General features: G+C 39.4%; 2 protein-coding genes across 6 annotated transcripts in view; both read left to right on the top strand.

Moving 5' to 3' along the window:
• The window catches only part of LOC117485685 (LIM and senescent cell antigen-like-containing domain protein 1), a 35,386-nt gene extending 17,844 nt beyond the window's left edge, over nt 1–17,542 (top strand). For 4 of the 5 annotated variants that reach the window (XM_034134323.1, XM_034134325.1, XM_034134322.1 and 1 more), the window contains exons 2-10: nt 2,622–2,781; nt 4,158–4,224; nt 4,379–4,499; nt 4,959–5,108; nt 10,861–11,011; nt 12,523–12,615; nt 13,997–14,045; nt 14,294–14,369; nt 15,959–17,542. In XM_034134323.1, the coding sequence (XP_033990214.1) occupies nt 2,622–2,781; nt 4,158–4,224; nt 4,379–4,499; nt 4,959–5,108; nt 10,861–11,011; nt 12,523–12,615; nt 13,997–14,045; nt 14,294–14,369; nt 15,959–16,073 (982 nt within the window). In that variant the 3' untranslated portion in view covers nt 16,074–17,542. Of the gene's footprint in view, nt 1–2,621; nt 2,782–4,157; nt 4,225–4,378; nt 4,500–4,958; nt 5,109–10,860; nt 11,012–12,522; nt 12,616–13,996; nt 14,046–14,293; nt 14,370–14,757; nt 15,820–15,958 lie in introns of those variants that run through there. The other variant, XM_034134326.1, reaches the window with a different exon arrangement.
• A 649-nt stretch (nt 17,543–18,191) lies between these two features.
• ranbp2 (RAN binding protein 2) overlaps nt 18,192–20,356 on the top strand; it is a 36,268-nt gene continuing 34,103 nt past the window's right edge. The window contains 3 exon segments of the mRNA XM_034134320.1: nt 18,192–18,400; nt 19,298–19,365; nt 19,463–19,574. Of these exon segments, the coding sequence (XP_033990211.1) occupies nt 18,329–18,400; nt 19,298–19,365; nt 19,463–19,574 (252 nt within the window). The 5' untranslated portion in view covers nt 18,192–18,328.

Raw genomic sequence — 20,356 nt, 5'->3', positions numbered from 1 at the left:
CATGTACAATTTGATCCACCACAAAAATACAAAGTCGTTTTGTGATTATTTTAAACTTGTTTAAAGTTGTGTTTAAGTAAACAACAACAATTCTACTTAAAGTCAGTAAAATGATTTAACTATGTCAAAAACTATTTTGTTCTGCAGAATAAACTCCCAATTGTACAACAACTTTTGAAATAGTTGATCGTGAATGCAATCGGCAGAAGTAAATAACTAAGATAATGCTATCAACAAACTACAATACGGTCACATGACTTCACTTCACCACCGCTAAGCTCAATGCGGCTAATGTTCAGCCTGATGAAATTCATTATTATAGAGTCACTTGTTAGAAAACTAAAAAAAAATACACGAAAAAGCGAGTGGGGTATTTACCGACATGTAATTTATTTTGTAGTATAAAAGACTCCAATCAAGGGATTCCAGAAGTGCTAAAATGCTAACTAGCAATAGGGAAACTGATCATTTGCCATTGTATTGAATGTAATATAGAAAAGCAACTTTGCGTATGGGTTTATCTCACCCTCAGGCAGGGTGCTACAGGCAGATAGGAAGGTGGAAATGCCTCAGAGATGTGTCACTTCCTCCTAAAAACCCTTTGGAAAGGGCAGGGCTGTCAGCGTGCGATATCAGGCCAGACAGGGTTTATGGACCAATATGCATTTAATAAGTGTGTGAGGAGTGGACCCAGATGGAAGATTTGCTTATCCCTGCATCTTGTAGCAGTTTTGAAATAAGAGTGATGAGCAGTGTGTCTGGGAGTTTTTGAATTCTTGTTAATTCCCAGATTGATCTAACTAAGTTAATATGCACAGATGGCATCACTCCATTACAATCTTACAGAGTGTGTCTGTGTGTGGGTGTGTGGGTGTGGGTGTGTGTGTGTTGCCAAGATACACTTTGGTATTCTGACCTTTATAAACAAAGCAGAGAAGCCAGGATGGTCCCACCATTCTCTCTTCCTTTTTTTTCTCTTCAACACTTCGACTGTCCACATTTTCACCTTGATTGGCTTAATAAGCAGTGTGGTTTGTGTGCATTAGCATTTGTTTATTAATTAGTATGTGGCTGTTTAGTTAGTTTGTTGCTTATGCTTGTTTTAGACCAGTTTAACCATATTGTTTTTATCCTTCGTATGATTTAGTCCGAGGTTGAGCCTAAACATAACTCTGACACAGGAGTAGGTTTGGCTAATGTATATTTACTATGGGACGATGATGTCCAGAGTTGCCTAATAATAAGATAGCTTAAGGCTAGTTATACATATTGAACAGATTAACACGCGTGTGTGTGTCACTGATGGCGTGACTCCCCCTTCTCTCAAACAATGTCAACATCTATACAAATCAGGTTTCAAAATGTGAACATACCATTCGGATTCATTCAGTTTACAAGATATCAGGTTTCCAGATGAGAAGCATGATTTATAGTTTAAAAGCTTAAGCAAGCACCAGTGAGTTTGTTTTTCCTGTTGTATAAGGGGAGACAAATTAGTATGTAAATAATATAAAGGACTATATCTACCTATTTTTCAGTCAATTTACCATATAATCTACTCTTAGCCATAAAGCCAATACATACCTGAAACTTCCCCAGTTTCATATTATTTTCTAGTACTGACTTATTAAACATCTGAAAGTGATAAACAAAAACGTTTTTGTAAAGCACTGTGCAGGTCGTTGGGTGTGGCCACATTTGTGCTGCAGGTTCTGGCATCAACGCTTCCAATGGAAAAGATCATTAGCCTGGGGCCTGTCTTATTTATATATTACATAGCCTTGTTTTGAGGAGAGGAGGTAAAACAATACTGATTGTTTGATTAAAGGGCAGGATTGGCTTCATATGTCACACCAGGGTTGTTTTTGTAACAGTCATTGGACTATGTGAGACTAGTGGTTTTGGCAGTTTCTTCCATGATATTGAACCGTATCAGTGTGTGCACACGCCACTCACAGATACACTGCTGATACAGTGCAGATGTATACGCTGTAACTTCAGCTTGACTCTCAAAAGGCAACAAGCAGGTTTCCTACCTACTCCCACACCCTGATAAGCAGAGCCAAAATAAACCTAGAACCAAGAGATACGTCACAGTTTCCCTACTATCGTCTCCTTTCTGGTTGTGTTAAGAATATCTTCCAGATGTTTATGACAGGAGAAACATGGGATAAATGTTACATTAGTTGTGTTAGATGTATCTTGACAGGACCGTGGCTAATGCCATTGATATTCCTAAAAAAAATTGACTTACAGAAACAAATTGCCTATATATTAAGATTTGTTTTTAAATCATACTGTATTTTAAACAGAGGAAATTCCTATTGAAAAACCTGCATATTGTAAATGTCATTATGTGTTAGATACATAGTATGGGTTACAGCATTTTTTAATGTATCTATGTATTTAAAAAAGGATGATGCACATTAATTAACATGAGCACTTCAGTCTATCATGTACATTTGCCAAGTTTAGCCATAGAGGCTCATATTATTCCTGTGATCCCTGTTATATAGAAATGGCATTCCCTGCTACCACATATTATAGAACTATTTTAAAATGAGTGTTTTGACTGTTTAAGTGTACACCGATCCTTATTATGCTTTTGTTTTCCTTCTCAGCAACATGGCCAACGCTCTGGCCAATGCCATGTGTGAGCGCTGCAAGAGTGGCTTTGCCCCGGCGGAGAAGATAGTGAACAGCAACGGGGAGCTGTACCATGAGCAGTGCTTCGTGTGCGCCCAGTGCTTCCAGCAGTTCCCAGAGGGACTCTTCTACGAGGTAACACTTCGTACTAAACTAAACGTCTTATCAGTGTCACTTTCATCTTCTTATAAAAGACGCAGTATGCAGCAATTAACAGATTTAGAGAGATTGTTATGGGTATTCGAAAAAAAAACAGTCAACATTAAAGCATTTGTGGGCAGATCAACATGTTAAGAAGATATTTAGGATTATAAACAGAGTGGCTCTAAACATATAAATGTAACCGTGGTAACACGTTTGTCTTTTAAGCTTTAATTACATTTCCACTGGCCGTGTTGTCTGGCTTTCTCTTTCCATACAGTTAGCTAACTGTTAAGTGCAAGGCTTAAAGCACATTCCTTAGACGAATAATCTCAACACTTGGTCCTGCCGAAGTAAAGACGGGTGAGCTCAACCTTAATGCAGCATTGAATTTTTAGAAGCACATTCCAGTAAGCTGTTTGCATAGCAGCCTTGACACCAGGGCCAGATGTCTCTCCGTCAGAACCTGATGCTCCTCTGCTCTGTCAGTTCATCAATGAGAAGGAGGCTCTAATGCAACGATCAATATGAAAGGCAATGCATTACCTCTCATCCCCTGTAAATAACTCGACCTGTTTCCATAAATACACATCCTGGCGCTGTAATGAGCCGTCTTAATCCTGCTAATGTACAGGAAAGTGACTAAATACTGCTTTTTCACATTTTAAGTGGAAATTCAAGCTGTGTAGAAATTCTTAAAATATATTTTTAACACGTCTTATTGTATTAAGCTATGCTTTTGTCATGTAAATGTGAAGCTACAATGTGCTCATGGCAGTTTATCCAGTACATTATGGCCATGCTTGCATAGAGTGGTATCACATGCAGACTTGTGTCTTTGGATATATGATTTAGATAATTATGCCCATTTTGCATTTTATGTTGCAAATCCTTACAACATTTTATGTTGCAAATCCTTACATAAAACTTAACCAATCTTTACTGACCTTTTCCCCTTTGCTTTCTGCCTTTACCTAATTCTTTCAGCAGTGGAACCTTTTAAAGCTCAGTTCTTTCCAGCCTCTTCAGCATCTGTTTTATGTTTAATTTGAATTACCAAATATACGTATACAACCTAAATTGTTGCTTTGATTCATAAACTAATATAACTTGCTCTTTTTACTGTGTGACAACTGAAATGTAGTTCATTAGAAAACTTCATACATTGAGTCATATTTTAAGACATTTCTGATCAAACCGTGTTCTCTGCAAAAATTATAAAATACATTTGTTAACCAAGGGGTTGAGGAAAATATTTTTTGGGGGATTATCCTGTTTATTAATGTTTTTCCTATAATATTGTATTAATTTACATCTGTGCACATTATCGGTGGACATGTAAATTCATTTTGTTTGAATTCTCTTGACAGTTTGAAGGCAGGAAGTACTGTGAGCATGACTTCCAGATGCTGTTCGCTCCCTGCTGCCACCAGTGTGGTAAGTTCAGGAACTGCATCAACAGAGAATAAATACCATCCATCCTCTCTCTCTACCTGAGCCTCAAACATCACGGTCATATAGAGATGGATTTGATGCCCTTTAAACCATTATCAATAAACAAGTTCTCCATAATCTTCCTTTCTTCTCCTAGGTGAGTTCATCATTGGCCGTGTGATCAAGGCCATGAACAACAGCTGGCATCCCGACTGCTTCTGCTGTGACATCTGCCAGGCTGTGCTCGCTGATGTGGGATTCGTTAAGAATGCTGGAAGGTCAGTTGCTGTTATTCCACTTTATGTCTGCTGCAAGGCAGGATGATGTTTTCTATGATGCTGGTTCCTCTCATACTGATGTTTTTACAACTCCTAAACAACTATGTCAAGCAGTCTCACAACCTGTTCCTCCAAAAATATGATGTAAGGGTCAGATGTGGTAAAAACCAGTACTAGCCTTGTTGTTCCTGTTCAACGAAAGCCAATATGAGAATTCAGCAGTTTGTGCTAGACAAAAGTTGCTGTATTTCAATTTTACAGTGTTTTAGAAGAATATTCCTTATTTTTGACATCTTTGTTGAGCTTCTTTTTACTAAAATACTGCTTTAGAAGATCCAAAAGTAGGAATGATTACACTGACTTGTAGTAGAAGTTAGCTACCCCTGAAACACATCATAACTGTCTAATCAAGTGTTTCTCCCTTGGTTCTATGTTGTCTGTAATCCTCTCTCCCATCAGGCACCTGTGTCGTCCATGTCACAACAGGGAGAAAGCTCGGGGCCTCGGCAAGTACATCTGTCAGAAGTGCCACGCCATTATTGAGGAGCAGCCCCTCCTGTTCAAGAATGACCCGTACCACCCTGATCACTTCAACTGCAACAACTGCGGGTAAACGCGCACACACACAAACCTGTCCAGCTGTGCAATTACACATTACACATGATACAGATGAAGCGTCTTAATTTGGACAGTTTAAAGTGCGAGGGTCGTGATCGGTTCGTGCACGTTCCGTGATGGCCGGCCGGCCCCCAGTCTGACTTGATACCGCCCCCGTGATAAATACATTTAATTATTGTGAAGCCAGCTGCAATGGATCATTGATCCACCAGGGGGTGCAGTGGGGTTCCACACTGGAGTCATGTGAAATCAACTTCTTTGTTGTTAAGATCCATATGTCACGGATAGGATCATAGTCTGTGCTAAATAAGACATGTAATCATTTAAATAATGTTGTTTAGTCGGAAAAAACGAACGAGCCGGCTCTCCCGATTTTTAATCCTAATTTAACCATCATCATTGATGTTTATGTTCGCCGAATTGACATGAAATCACTGACAAATATGAATATTCTGTATTCAACTTCATTGAAACGATCAGGATGGGTGTTATTTTTCCCCACAATGACCAAGTCGCTGCAAATGATCCCATGTATTACATGTACATGGCCACATTCTCAACAAAGTTACGTAACGAAACATTCTGTATTCCTTGCTTACTTTTTATTTAATGCTTTATAACAGCTGGAATAGTTCGTTTAGAACAGGCACCTCACTCGCAATCTGCTCCTCCGCAACGCCTACCACCTACCTCCGGCTGAAATTATGAATGTACAGTAAGGCATAGTAATCATAGATAACACGGCAGGGTCCGTTACAGTTTGTTTTCATCTGATTTCAAATATTTCAAATGTCTGAAGTTAATAAATACATTCTCAGTGTTCAAGTCAATAATAGTCATATAAGAAAAGTACTGATCTAATAACAGAGATTGTATAAGGACTTTTCAATGTTCGACATCGCTCATGTGAAATACAGTAAACTGGATGTTGTGGTGCCGAGAGGCGGGGTATCAAAAGTACAAGCTAAACTTTTATTTAGCATCTGAACACACTTGTAAACAACGTGATGCCCGGGAAGCGAAGACCCGGCGGAAACAGCTGGTCTGGTTCACTAAAATGTCCGTGTACAGTATATCTGGTACTAATGTATAGCGGATCTTTGTTAAGATCCATATGTCACGGATAGGATCATAGTCTGTGCTAAATAAGACATGTAGGCTGCGTTTCACTTCGGTTAAATGGATTCCTTGCATCCCTCACTTGCGTCGTTTCCCTGCGACTAGTCCCTCCCACCAGGGAAGCATGGAGAGACGCAAGGAAACCACGAGAAGCAGGGAAATGAGTTTTAAGAGCAATGGGACGTCCTTTCCTCCGGAGCGTCACGTGAAGCGACGTCCGTTTGTGATGACGCTGCACAGCTGTTCGTCTGACAGCAGCTCTGTCCCCGTTATTTTCACAAACACCCCCGCCTCTGCACATTTACTGACACAAACATTTGTATCATCTGTTGTAGACCCAAATAAATTAAATCAAATAAGAACTCATTCTCAAAAAAGATAAACGCCATTCTCAAAATGTATAAACGAACAATAGTTTGATTAATATTGATTAGAGTGCACAATAGAAATAAAATAATTGAGAGAAGAAAAAGAGATATGTTATCTATCAAAACCCAGTTAGATTAACATTCATTGGATTGCACACTTAGTTTGTTTGTGTGGATATGTAGCAAATCAACATTTTAAATAGCACTTAATGACTGACTGAATGGAAATGACAATAAATGAAAATGTAAAACGAAAAAAGCGATCATGAAAATGTTTCCAATAAATGTATAAAATGATTTTTGACCACTTTGTTGTTCAGATATATCACATATTTGTAACTGAATGATGCATTAATTGAAACAAAACACAGTATAAACTGAGGAGTGAGTCCCGTGAGTTTCATGTATTTTCTTCACTCCGCTGGGAAACTCTGCTCTCATGTCAAGAAGCATCAGATCAGTGCATGCGCTGCATCGTCCAATCAGTGAGCGATACACAGTAAGGGGGCGGGGCGAGTGTCTGAGGATTTCATCGAAGGATGGTCTGGTGGTTCCTCGATTATAGCTCCTCCATTATCGCTCCTCGCTCCTCGCTCCTCGGTCCTCCGGCAAAAATAAGGCCATTGGGACGCTACTCAAGATGGCGCAGACAAATCAACTTCCGGTGAGACCGAGACCGAGGAGCGAGGAAATGAAAAATAAGAGAAGTGAAACGCAGCCGTAATCATTTACAAAACATCACCATGTTGTTATGCGCATGTGCGAGATGTTATGCATGTGCGCATGTGCGAGATGGTCCGCCATGTTGCACAACTCAATTAAAAAAAGTGTGTTGGTGTATGATCACATTTGTATATGAAAATGTCAGAAGTTAATAAATACATTCTCAATGTTTAAGTCAATCACTGAAGATGCTTACGATATCATAAAATCTAAGTGTTAATGATTGTCAGTAGAGATGGGATGGCAGAAGGTGCTATATATATATATATATATATATATAATTCCAAAGCTGGTAAAGACCTTTCAAATTTAGCAATAATAGTCATATAAGAAAAGTACTGATTTGTTCTTGAATCAATTTTTTTATGGAAAATGTTTTATGTAATTTTATTTCATTTTAAATAAAATGAAAGACATTCACAGTTAATGTAATTAGATATACATTATTAATGCCATACATTTTTGCATAAATATTTATTCAGTATGATAGCTGTCTAACAGAAGTTAAATCCATTTCTCACTTATTCTGACAATGTACTTAACCCCAAATAAAAGAACCCAATAAAAATAGTTGTTAAATAATAGTGAAGTCACGTTGTAATAACAATAACTCATCTCTCTCGGTTTTTTTTGTTTTCTTTGTGTGCTTTGCCAAAAGCCACTGTGTCAAGTGTCCTAGTTGGGTTACCGTAACGAACAGCAGCCGGCTCTCGATTTTTAATCCTAATTTAATCGTTTATGTTCGCCGAATTGACATGAAATCACTGACAAATATGAATATACTGTATTCAACTTCATTAAAATGTTATTAACGTGCCTAAACTCAGTAATTCACTAAAAATTACTGATCCCTCCGCGTCGCGGAGGGATCTTGATCCCTGGGTGTTATTTTTCCCCATAATGACCAAGTCGCTGCAAATTATCCCGCTTATTACATGGCCACATTCTCAACAAAGTAACGACATGACTCCCAATATTAATTAAAATGCTTTTATGGATTTACAAAATATTTTTATTGATTTAAAAAATAGTTCTATGTATTGATTTAAATTTACATGCATCCGCTAAGAAAAATAGTCCGTTGTTACCGTTTTTTAAACAGTCAGAATGAAACGGCAGCTCTCAGCTGTGTGTTTACACTCCTAATGGCCCATCACAGCTCTCCCCCCCCCTGATCTTTCTTTTCCAACAGTTAAGTTAACTGTAGGTTACTCTGAGTGACAAGCTTACAGTTAGTGAAGTAACACTTTTTTTTTGTGAGTCACAACCTCGCTGTTTCATTCTAACATAACGCTCCAAATACGACTGTTTCCACTCGGACTTCAATACAGCAACACCATTGTTTGGTTTCCATGGTAGCGTGTCTCTTTAGTAGCGTGCACTCCTTTCCTGTAAATTACAGGTCCAGCCAGGCAAAACAGTAATATGAAATATGAACGTTAGTTTTTAACTGAAATGATCAAATAAAGTCAAAATGTCACAGTGTTTACAAACATTGACCATACCGTTCACCAGCCCCCACCCCACTATGTTGAGTATAGCCTACTCTTTGTTTAAAACGAATTGGCCATCGGAATGTGTGTGTCCCAACCCCCCCCCCCCCTGTGATATCTCTTCTCCAGCAGTCTGTAGGTTAAGGTTTGTGTTCGCATATTTATGCTGTCGCAGTTCCTCTTGTTTCTATCGCGCATTGCCGGTATGAAAGGGTCTGTGCCGGAAATATCAAGATAACACGGCAGGGTCCGTTACAGTTTGTTTTCATCTGATTTCAAATAAACAAAGTCTTGGCTTTCAGAATATTAAACTTGTTTCGGCAAATTTAGATGATAAATACAACTATGGAGCTTGTAACGCCATAATTACTAATAATTTTAATTTATAAAATAGCACTTTACCCCTGCTTACACCTATATGCCATTTTATATGCTGTGAGCTGATTATCGAGCCTTCATTGTAAGAGTCGCGGGTACACTGTGTATGTGCGTACTCCACTGTAGCGCCCGGTACATTAATGGGAAACCCTAGTTTGTACTTGTTCAATACATTTGTAACACTGTACACATGGACGTTTATTTTTTCGGTTCACCAAAAAAAAAAAAATCTCACTCCAAGCTGAACTCAAATGTTGGCAGCCCTGCGTTCACCATCCCCCACCCGCCTACTGTATGTTGCTTTTTGACATGTAAATGGGTAACTACCCCCCTCTGAGTGAATACCTGTTGTACCTGTCCGGGGCTAAGCCCATAGAACGATGCTCTGATGTCATCACCCTCGCACATTTGTCATATGTTTACAAAAAACGATGTTAACACTTTCTCGTTCTTAATATATGCTATATTTAGGGTCGATATGTGTTGAATTTACTTTAAAATAGCAGATCACCTCCCCCGTCGCACCTTCTAACAGAACCCCCCCCCCCCCCCCCCCCCCCACATATCAAATCCCAATTTAACTGCTCTGGAGCAGAAATGAAAGAGTTTTAAAAATGTTTACGTTTTGGTAAGTTTTTAGGGAAATGTTGTAATATTGCAACGTTGGCCTTAGGTGGGAGCAGAATTTCTGTATTTCTACTCACATTGTCTGAATAAATATATTGAACAACTAAGGGTTCATTTGCAGGATTGATTGCTTACTTAGCCCTATATCAGTATATAGCATGAATAATAATCACACATCACTCATATTTGTTATGAATAATCATTTATCATTTATTAAATAGTAAGTCGCTTTGGATAAAAGCGTCAGCTAAATGCAATTTATGAAAGCCTCACTCAGGATTTTTTTAACAAGTGTTTTTCGACAATGTCAATTTCACTTTCCACTATGTCCACCGTTGTTTTTCACAACCAATGGCAGAACTTTATTGAGGCCTGTAATTAGTCAACTACAGGTCTCTTGGGTCAGTCTTTTTCTTCCAAAAAGCTTGTGAAAAGATGTTAAGTTAACAGGTATTCACTCAGAGGGGGGTCGGTGATTTATTGCTCTTGGGGCATTAAAAACAAGATTTTAACTTTAGTTTTTTATATAATATCTGCATTGTCTCTTGTGAAAAACTAAGTCTTAGTTTGGCCATAGTTATTTAATATATAGCGCCATCTCCTGGTTAAACCCTGAAATTGGAGAATAGTGGGAGGGCCTAACATTCCTGAATACTGGTCTTTGGCAGGTCTTAGGCAGGTAACTGGCTGGCAGTCGGCAGGAAGCTGTATGCTGGAGTCCAAAATAAGACGCTCCATCTGTACATTAAAAGGTCATTCCCATGCTGTGATCTGACTGAAATTGTCTTCTTACATCTTGTGTTACCAAACCCTACTTAGTTTTTTTTCTCCAGATGTGTGTATTTGTCTTTGTCCAGGTTCTGTTTGTACATCCAAACAGCTTTTTTAAACGTATTTATATTTAAAAATACAACCGTCAACGGCATCAATGAACTTAGAAGCTTATGTGTGTTTCAATCGCTTGTGTTTACATGCTATTTTGAATTACCTAAGTGAAGGCAGAGCTTAAGTTTTGTTCTCCTCTTTCTCTTACAGTAAGGAGCTGACGGCTGATGCCAGGGAGCTGAAGGGAGAGCTGTACTGTCTGCCCTGCCACGACAAGATGGGGGTCCCCATCTGCGGGGCCTGCAGGAGACCCATTGAGGGCCGCGTGGTGAACGCCATGGGCAAGCAGTGGCATGTGGAGGTACGAGGCTAGGCTTAGGGACCCTGGATTGAGAATAACATTCAAGAAAGTAAAAATTGTGAATGTGTTCATTTGTTTAGTATTGTAAAACATGTTGAATAATGTGTCTATGTTATGTTACAAATAATTAGTATTCTGTTTTCTATATAAGTCTCTAAGGTTGACAATATTTACAGTCGTTATATTATAGGTTTTCTGCTGAAATGCAATTCCGTTTGTAAATATTTGAGAATTTAAAAGTAGCCAATCATTCATTCTTGTTCTCTCTATTCTTTAAAAAATGTGTATTTCTCTAAGATGATTTCACTTAAATAGTTGCCATGTGTGTAACTCATACTTTATCTCCACAGTCCAAACATTGTCTGTCTCTGTGTAACATTCTCTGTGGCGTTGGTCATTCCTCCACCTATCTTCATATTTTCACCTATCTTTCATTTTCCTTCCTCCACATGCAGCATCATGTGTGCACTGTATGTGAGCGCCCATTTCAGGGCCACCCGTTCTATGAGCGAGGTGGCCGCGCCTATTGTGAGAAACACTTTGACATGGTGAGGGGATCAGGGGTCGTCCTGCCGTTGATTACCTGCATCGTGTCTGGCTTCTCCCTGCCTGGCTAGAACCCCCCAACCTCCATACAAGGGTGACACTAATATATAAATTCCAACAACAGCTGTCTGTCCGACACTTCGGTCCAGAGCGAGATCTACGGTCCAGATTAGCAATATTTTTTGCTGTGATGTCAGATTATATTTTCAACCCAGTTACCTGAAATAAATTCCTAATTCAACATTTATATTGCACACTATTTTGAAATAGCTTAAGGAAAACAGTATTACCTGAGGTAATAATCAAAAAAATACTGCTTACCGTGTTTTATTTACAGAAAATGTGAGATAAAATACATAAAGTTTAAGTCCAGGATGTCAAATTATTTTATTTTGTAAGAGTTTTTAGTCCTATAATATCGAATGGCTCTGTCAAAGGCTTTCTATACACCACAATATATAATTGCATGGGAATATGTTCTTCATGTTGGGTATTTGAATGGTCAAATTTGAAAACCTGGTTAAAAAAAAAAAAAGGCTTGTAAAATTGTCCCCTTTTTTTAATCTTTTGAAAAGTCAGATTGGTGCATCTAATGTTCAGTCAAGGGTGCCCTCATTCAGAAACATACAGTATAAGTGGGCCATATTGAGTAATTAGTGAGGGCATTACAAGAAATAGCATATATTCCTTTATTTTTCATCGTAGCCTACCATCTATTCTTCACACCTCTGTGAGGAGGATTAGCACGCCCTCTAGTGCTCACTATCCTGCCACCGTCTCTCCTCTCTGTCTCCTGCCTGGACGCAGTGACAGGACATCTGGACTGCACTGATGCTGGTGTGGTCTGACCTGATAATGTCTAAACCAGACTGTGCTGCTGCCTGTAACACAGTCTGTGGGATGTGATAATGTACTGACTGACTGCTGTGCTAACCCTGTGTGCTTGGCCTTGGCTTTGTTTGCAGCATTTTGTGTGTGCTAAGTGTGAGAAACCCTTCCTGGGACACCGTCACTACGAACGCAAGGGCCTGGCCTACTGTGAGACGCACTATAACCAGGTAACATTCAGCGGGAGTATGTTAAACTCACAGTCAGAAATTAAAACAGGTTTTCCTGCCATGAAATGTCTCCTAAAACTACATTGTGATTTGTTTGAAAGTTAATGTTTTAATAAAACTTGTTGATGTCTGGATTTAAAAAAAGGAAAATATATATATATTTTCGTCTCACATATACAAATAATGATTGAACCAATGAGGAGATATATGTTCCTGTTTCTGAACTCTTCTTAATATTCAAATATGACTATGTAATAAAAAACATTTTTGAATTAGTTACAGTTTGCACAGCTTGTTTGCCTTAAAGGAGAGGTGTCATGCTTTTCCGGTTATTACCCGTCCCCTTGTGTGTTATGAAGGTTTTTATGCATGTAAAAGGTGAGTCAAAACCCTGAAAGTACACCCTGTAGCGAGTAAAACTCTAACACAGAAAATACCTCCCCAAAACGCCTCGTTGGAGATACGTCATTGTCCATTTGATTCTTCCGGGTACGGCATGATGTCAACCCGTACCCGGAACGAAATGGACCAATCCGTGGAGCCGTTACGTTACGTCCGCGGAGCCGTTGCGTTAAGCCCCCGCTGATTGGTCCAAATTGACCGATCCACGGACTTCCTCACACACACATCTGTGTGCAGGGAGCAGGCAGCTCTGCTGATTTCTCCTCCCTGGCTGCAGGCTGATAACAGACAGTTGGGATCGCGGCAAAATTCTCTCTGCAGACCCATTCTCACAGCGTTTATCAACCTTTTTCTTACTCAATATCAAGCCACACTTATTGTTTTTACTTCGGCTGTGAGTTTGTGTGTGCTCAGGATGAGTTTGGCTGTGTTTCGCTATGTATGCTAAACAAGGAAACAACACCTCCACGGAGCTCAGCGCGATTCACAACGTCCCGACCAATCAGAGCACACTGTGCTCACAGGGAGGGTGGGGGCTGGAGCTTTTGGAGCTACAACGAGCCGTTAAAGGCAGAGAGTGAAATTCAGTGAATACAAGTAGTTTACAGAGATGCTGTATGAGAAACCAATGTCAGTTTGGAAAAATGCACAGTATAAATCTATTCTAGTAGACCTCAACAATGGAATTATGATCAGTGGAAATGGCCATGACACCTCTCCTTTAAGATTGTAAAAGAATTGCTTTTGACAACTCTCAGTCTGAATTATGCTCCATTAGAGGGTTCCACATGTAGTCAGTGTAACGACTCCATCTAGTGTAAGTCGATTTTCCCCCACCTAAACCATTCTACGTTTTTGAAATGCCTCTGTGGCGTGTGTTTGTTTGCATGTTTTTTGACCATGGCATGTTATATGAGCCATGATTAAGACTGCGCTGCATTTTGCTCACTCTCTGTTTCTCTCCCTTCATCACACTCAGCTGTTTGGAGACGTGTGCTACCACTGCAATCGTGTTATTGAAGGAGATGGTGAGAACATTTAAAATATTTAATGTTTAAGTGGCTAGACTGCTCATGACATTAGTGTTTATCAGAGCACTTTTGACCTTCTCTCATTTTTTAAACGTATTTTGATCTCTATATCGAGTGCCGATTGCTTGTCTTGTAGATTTCCCTTGAAAATGTTTTGAATTCCAGACTGAATCCATTTAACTTTTAGTCACATGATGTTAATCTCGAGCAGTGTCTCATGTGAGTGTTTCTTCTATTTTTATCAGTGGTGTCTGCTCTCAACAAGGCTTGGTGTGTCAACTGTTTTGCCTGCTCTACCTGCAACACCAAGCTCACCCTCAAGTAAGTAACACACATCTAAGAGACACCATCACAGTATGTTTGGTACAGATTTAGTATTAGTTTAAGTCTCTGAAGACTCACATGGCCAAGTCCACTCTTCTCATGTACATTTTCTCTTTCTCAACTTTCCTGCATCTGTGACTATTTGCTGCAGTCTTAATCCCTTGTCTGGGGGACTGTTTGCTCCACATCTCCCCCTTCATCATCTCTCTTCTGTGTCCCCTTGTGTGTATCTCCTGCTTTACCTTTCCTTCCTTTACCTGCTCAAACTTTCTTCTCTCCTTTCCTTCTCGTCCTTCTTCTTTACTCTATTATTGCCTCTTCCTTCCTTCCCTCCTCGTTCTCTTTCACAACCCTTCCCATCGCTCCCCCCCCCCTGCTCCGTCAGGGATAAGTTTGTGGAGGTGGATCTGAAGCCGGTGTGTAAGCACTGCTACGAACGCCTGCCGGACGACATGAAACGCCGGCTGGCCAAGCGTGAACGCGACGTGAAAGACAAGAAGAAGAAATCACTGATACCCATGTGTTTGTGATCCGCTCTTTTTCCTTTCTCCTCACTTCCACTGTTCTTCCTTTGGTCAGTTTCCATCTTTATTTTCTGTTTCTGTTCTTTTGTTGTTACTTTTTCATCATTTTTCAAGCATGCTCCATGACAACATTTTATTACTCATATCCCTGTAATACGTAGTCGAGGTCAAATCATGAAAGCAAACATTCAATAGGTGAATAAGAACAGATTATTTGGGTGGACACAAATGAGTTGATACCTCTTAGCCTGAAACAGTGTTTAGGATTAGGGCTTGTTACTGCTGCTATGCAAACAGATCAGTCACATGGTGAGGGAATTGCGTTGTTTCTTGGGACTCCCGGTCTGTCTGGGCGTAGAGGGTAAAGCTGTAATCACTTCCGGCAGCTTTCTGGCCACAGCTGTGGAAGTGCTGAGGTCTCTCCAGGTTTAACACGTGCCCTGTGCTGCCAGAGATTAACTGCCTGGAGCAAATGTTGTCCGGGACAGCTGGGGTGAGAGCCTGCCAGAGTTAATGGAATAAAAGGCATTAATTACAGAAAACAACTAAACATGATTGTTTTCATTCAAGCAATTGAAGCAGTTCATACAAAATAGTCCATGTGCTACAATGTCTAGAAATCGATTTAAATGTGTGTCTTTATATCTGTATCCAGGTTTACACAAACATGAATTTTTAACATTTTCCCAAGTTTTACTTGAAATTAGCTTCAAAATTGTGGCTTTAAAAGATGCACACATAAGGGAAATTCAATTCAGAATGTTTTCACTGGGTTTATCAACAATTTGAATTTACAAAAAGCTATTTGTCAGGAACTATACAAAAAACATTCTATTCATTGCGTCCATCAAACTCCTATGTTTACTTTCATAACATAGTGACATCACTATGTAACACTTGCGCTTCTATTGGCTAGCGCGCCAACACATTGTTCGTGATAGGCTAAGGGCATCTTTAACCAGTTGACCAATCACAACAGAGCAGGACAGCTAACCAATCAGAGCACACTGGGTTCTGGTTTCATCCAAACTGTAACAGCGTCTGTCCCTCTCTCTTCCACAGGAACAAGTTTGTGGAGTTCGACATGAAGCCCGTGTGTAAGAAGTGCTACGAGAAGTTCCCTCTGGAGCTGAAGAAGAGACTGAAGAAGCTCTCTGAAACTGTTGCTCGGAAGTAAACACAGCAGAGCAGCTATAGGAAGGGACAAATAGATTAGAGATGCAATTCCGAATTGACAATCGTATGTTACATTTTGGTCGGTTATTTCAGCAGAACACACCGCTTCTTGTCCTTTCAATCGCAGAGGATAATTTAACTAGCCTGAAACTGACAGATGGCCAACAGGCAGATTGTTGGTCAGTCAGCTAGGTTATACTTTAACCTCTTTAGTGCCTTTAAACATAAATACTGCACTGTATATCTTTCACATGCTTGCCTTATTTCACTATATGTATTAATCCTGGTCCTGTATTTCAAAATGGAATATGAGCTTTAAGAAAACATAGAAACATGAGTAATAAAAAAAAAGGCTGTTAAACTGTTTGCCACCTTGCTTCATAATGAAAATTACGTTTGACTTATTTTACTGATACTCTCGTATAAAAGCAGAGTTAACCCAAAGACAGTTGCGCAAAATACAGTTTTATTAAATGTGTATATATAGTGTATCAATAATGTCCTGTTTTCCACCAACATGTATTATTTTATGGATTATTAATGTGTATTTTCTTTAATATTATGCTAAATGAGATTTTGTTTAGCTCTATAAAGTTAGAGTTTTCGACATCATACTGTCCTGATGAACTGGCTTGCTGCAGTGATGAACTCAGCCAGCAGTTCTTATGTGCAATGCATTAAATGTGTAAAACAATCTCTATGTGAACACTGAGTTGCTAGTTTTCACCCCTACAATCTAATGTAAAATAATGCAGCAGCAAAAAATATATATCCCAAGTGTAAACAGTTGAGTTTGTTTTCATCAGCTTTAAAGTTACAGTAGAGATGATGAAGCAACACCTCTGAAATACTGTCCACAAATACTGAACATAATGAGATTCACAGTAACAGGACTTATTGCATGGCAACTGGTAACTCTGTGTGTCTTGCAGCATGTTCAGAAACCGGATGTAGGAGTATTGTTAGATGTTGGAGAACATGTGTCTCTGCTGTTTGTAATCCAGAGAAAGTGATCCTCTAAGGTGTATCGACTTCCTCAGGGCTCAGACCCTCTTAGGAGAGAAAGCCAACTGTACCTAAGGGAAAAGTAGTTTCACTAATCATCATCATTTCATCATAGAACGTTTATATTTGACATAATAGTTTAATAAAAACACACATTCCACTATTTAATGGAAATACAAAGCCTTTGTTGGTAATACTTTCACTATCTGTGTCACAAAATGTTTTAATGTCATGTAGAATTACAAGTACCCTCTTAACGTCAGTTCCCATATCTTACTACCAGGGCAACTGAGATGACTCTACACAGACAAACAATGCTTTTATTCTGTATTTTATCATTACAATGCTTGTCAAGGAACAATATTTATTCATGTAATCACACCAAAGTGCATGTCCTAGACTATTTTTTATTATATCTAAGGTCATTTTGTCAACTCATCTGAATAAACATGTATGTCAATGCTACCCGTGTGTATGTTTTTGATTTGCATTGTCTACGAGTGTAACATGACATTACCATTTTTTGTTATATATGGTTTCCACATGATATATTGAAGCATATAATAATAATAATAATAATAATCAGATGTTTTATGCTAAGATACCATTGCTCGGATAAGAATAGGATAAAAAAGACATTGAGTAACTGTTGTGGTACAACTTTTCCCCCCATTTTAGCTGCATAAAGCACAGACAACACAGAAATAACACTATATACACGTATAGTACTTGATTAATCCACTCTCTACTTTAACTCACACTGATGAAGGCAATATGCATGATTTGAAAAATAACATGCAACCATTACTGGATGTCTATATTCCCCATATCAATAAAGAAACATAAATGGTTTGCAAAATATAATGTGCATTTCTATTGGTGTTTGATTGTTTTTATTTATAATAATTTCATAAATAGTGTTTCTTGCAGAATATTTCAATTACACTTTAATGCCAAAAGTACGAGGTCCAGAAGGTTCCCCCAGCCAGCCCACCACCTCTCCTTCAAAATAAAGTGCGTCATCGTGCGTCACTGAATTATCGGTTTTCATTGGTTAGGGGAGCGATTCAAGGGAACTCACGGCCCACGTGACCCGCTTGCCATTTGACGGTAATGAGACTGCGCAATGTCGCTATGGGGAGTTAACGTTACGGAGTAACCGATATTAATGTAATTTTTTATATTTTGTGAATTCACGGTAATACATGCCCATTAGTCAGCCATTTTGGAAGAATTCTCTGTTTGGAAGTCATGCGGCGGAGTAAGGTTGAGGTGGACCGGTACGTCTCCACAGTACAGAGTTCCTCTCCCTCACTCAAAGAGGTAAGTTGAGCCGCCGGGGCTAATGTTAGCATGTTGCTGCCATCATGTCAGCCAGCATGTGTCAGCCAGCCGGTGTAAGGAACTAACCAGAGTCGACTTAACAGTACTTGTTGTTTTGATTTAGTTGCTGTTAAACCCGTTAGGTTGTATTATGTGTTCCGTGTAACCGCTGGTCCCCGGCTAGCAGTGCCAGCTAACCGGCAGTTAACGGCTCGTCGTGTCCTCCCCTTTGCACTGAATCGCGCGGCAGCAGCGCTAGCTAAGGTAGCCATGCTACTTAACTCAGCCGTCACTCCCATATACTTTGGCTACTTGTACAACAACATGGCTTCAACCGCCTTGTTAACAATAATATATGTCGGTTGATAGGTGCTTCATGTCAAACCTTTATTCAGAAATCGTCTGCCTTTTAGCAGACTATATTATCTGTGAACAGAAGTTACTGTACTGGTACACCACCAACTTTAGTTTAGTTGCAATCAACATTATCTGAATCCTTTACGGTGGTGAAATTGACAGCACTAGGCCCACTTAGTTATCTAGTTTGAGCTATTTGACATTGTAGGAATAAGGGCACTGAATCACACTAAACTTTACGAATGATATATAATACAGAGCAGAGTTTTTATTACTTATATTGGGGTGTTTGTTGTGAAGAACCCATAGATGTGACCAACACAATACATACCTATATTGTCCTAAACACATGCTCTATTTGGCAAGGAAGGTAAAATAAGAGGTGAAGACAAACAGGTTTGTATGAGTCATTTGTTTTACCATGTCATCATCCCTGTGCCTGCTTGCTAACATAACAAGCAAGATAATTATGATTACCATTACTCAAAGCATTGTTGAATGGTTCACTGAAATGAAACTTCAATGTTTATTTTTCCACAGAAGCCCATCAAAGGGTTTTTGTTCGCCAAGTTGTACTTTGAAGCAAAGGAATATGAACTTGCAAAAAGGTAAGCACACAAGCTTCCCCATGGTTTTCTCTTGTGTTATAGCTTCTTAAGAAGTCTCTTTTTATATTATATCTTGCATATTCTTTGCTCGTTTTAGACATGTATCAGAGTACCTCAAAGTCCAGGAGAGAGATCCGAAAGCCCACAAATTCCTTGGACAGCTCTACGAGAAAGAGGGAGACATCAACAAAGCAGTAGGATGTTACAAGGTAGGAAGAAGATGTCACTGAAAATAAGTTCAAAACAAACCTTTATTCCTAAAGAAAAAGATGATCGAAGTCTGCTATAAACCTATTTATCATGAACTGTCATGTACAATTCAAGTACCATCTTTTTTTGTTGTTACATCAGGATTGAGACATTTTAAAGTTTCAGTTACAAGATAAGTTTATTTTACATTATTTTTGTTTTTGCTCCACGACACATTCGATTTAAAATAAAACAAAGCACCAGTGATAAGCTTTAGAATAATTAATAGTAAAATAAATTGTTGTGAAATACGCCTTATTTGGCCTTTCGTGGCCGACGCACGGCCGATTCCGGCCACAGGCAGTCGGACAAAGAAATCACTCTGATTGGCTGTTCAGCTAGCGAATCAGTGCATGAGAAGCAAAACGGTTGCTTGAGAATGTCTTCCACAAGCAACACTCCAATGGCTGATAGCTCCAGTACCGCACGAAACATGTTTTCGATGGACGAGAGTGTTCTTCTTCTCTGTCTTCCGGTTGTTGCCTCTTGTGAATGACGAATACACACTACTGCCGCCTGCTTGTAAGTAAGGAGAGTTATTGCCACTCACGCATGCGCAGTTCGTACGTGCTCGGCTGAAGTCTTTGCGGTCTGTTCCAGTGCGACACATGGTCAAGACGCAGGAGAACACGGCGACGCAACAGTCGGCGTCGGCGAGTTCTCTGGTGACTGCTTGGTGTGTCAGGGCCTTAAGGCGTGGATGGAAATCTGTGTCTTGCATTATTACAGATCCTTTGGCTGC

The sequence above is a fragment of the Trematomus bernacchii genome, unplaced genomic scaffold (genome assembly GCF_902827165.1).
Source record: "Trematomus bernacchii unplaced genomic scaffold, fTreBer1.1, whole genome shotgun sequence".
Classification (NCBI taxonomy): domain Eukaryota; kingdom Metazoa; phylum Chordata; class Actinopteri; order Perciformes; family Nototheniidae; genus Trematomus; species Trematomus bernacchii.
Note: the sequence above shows the minus strand (reverse complement) of the source record. Positions and strands in the feature narration are given on the sequence as shown.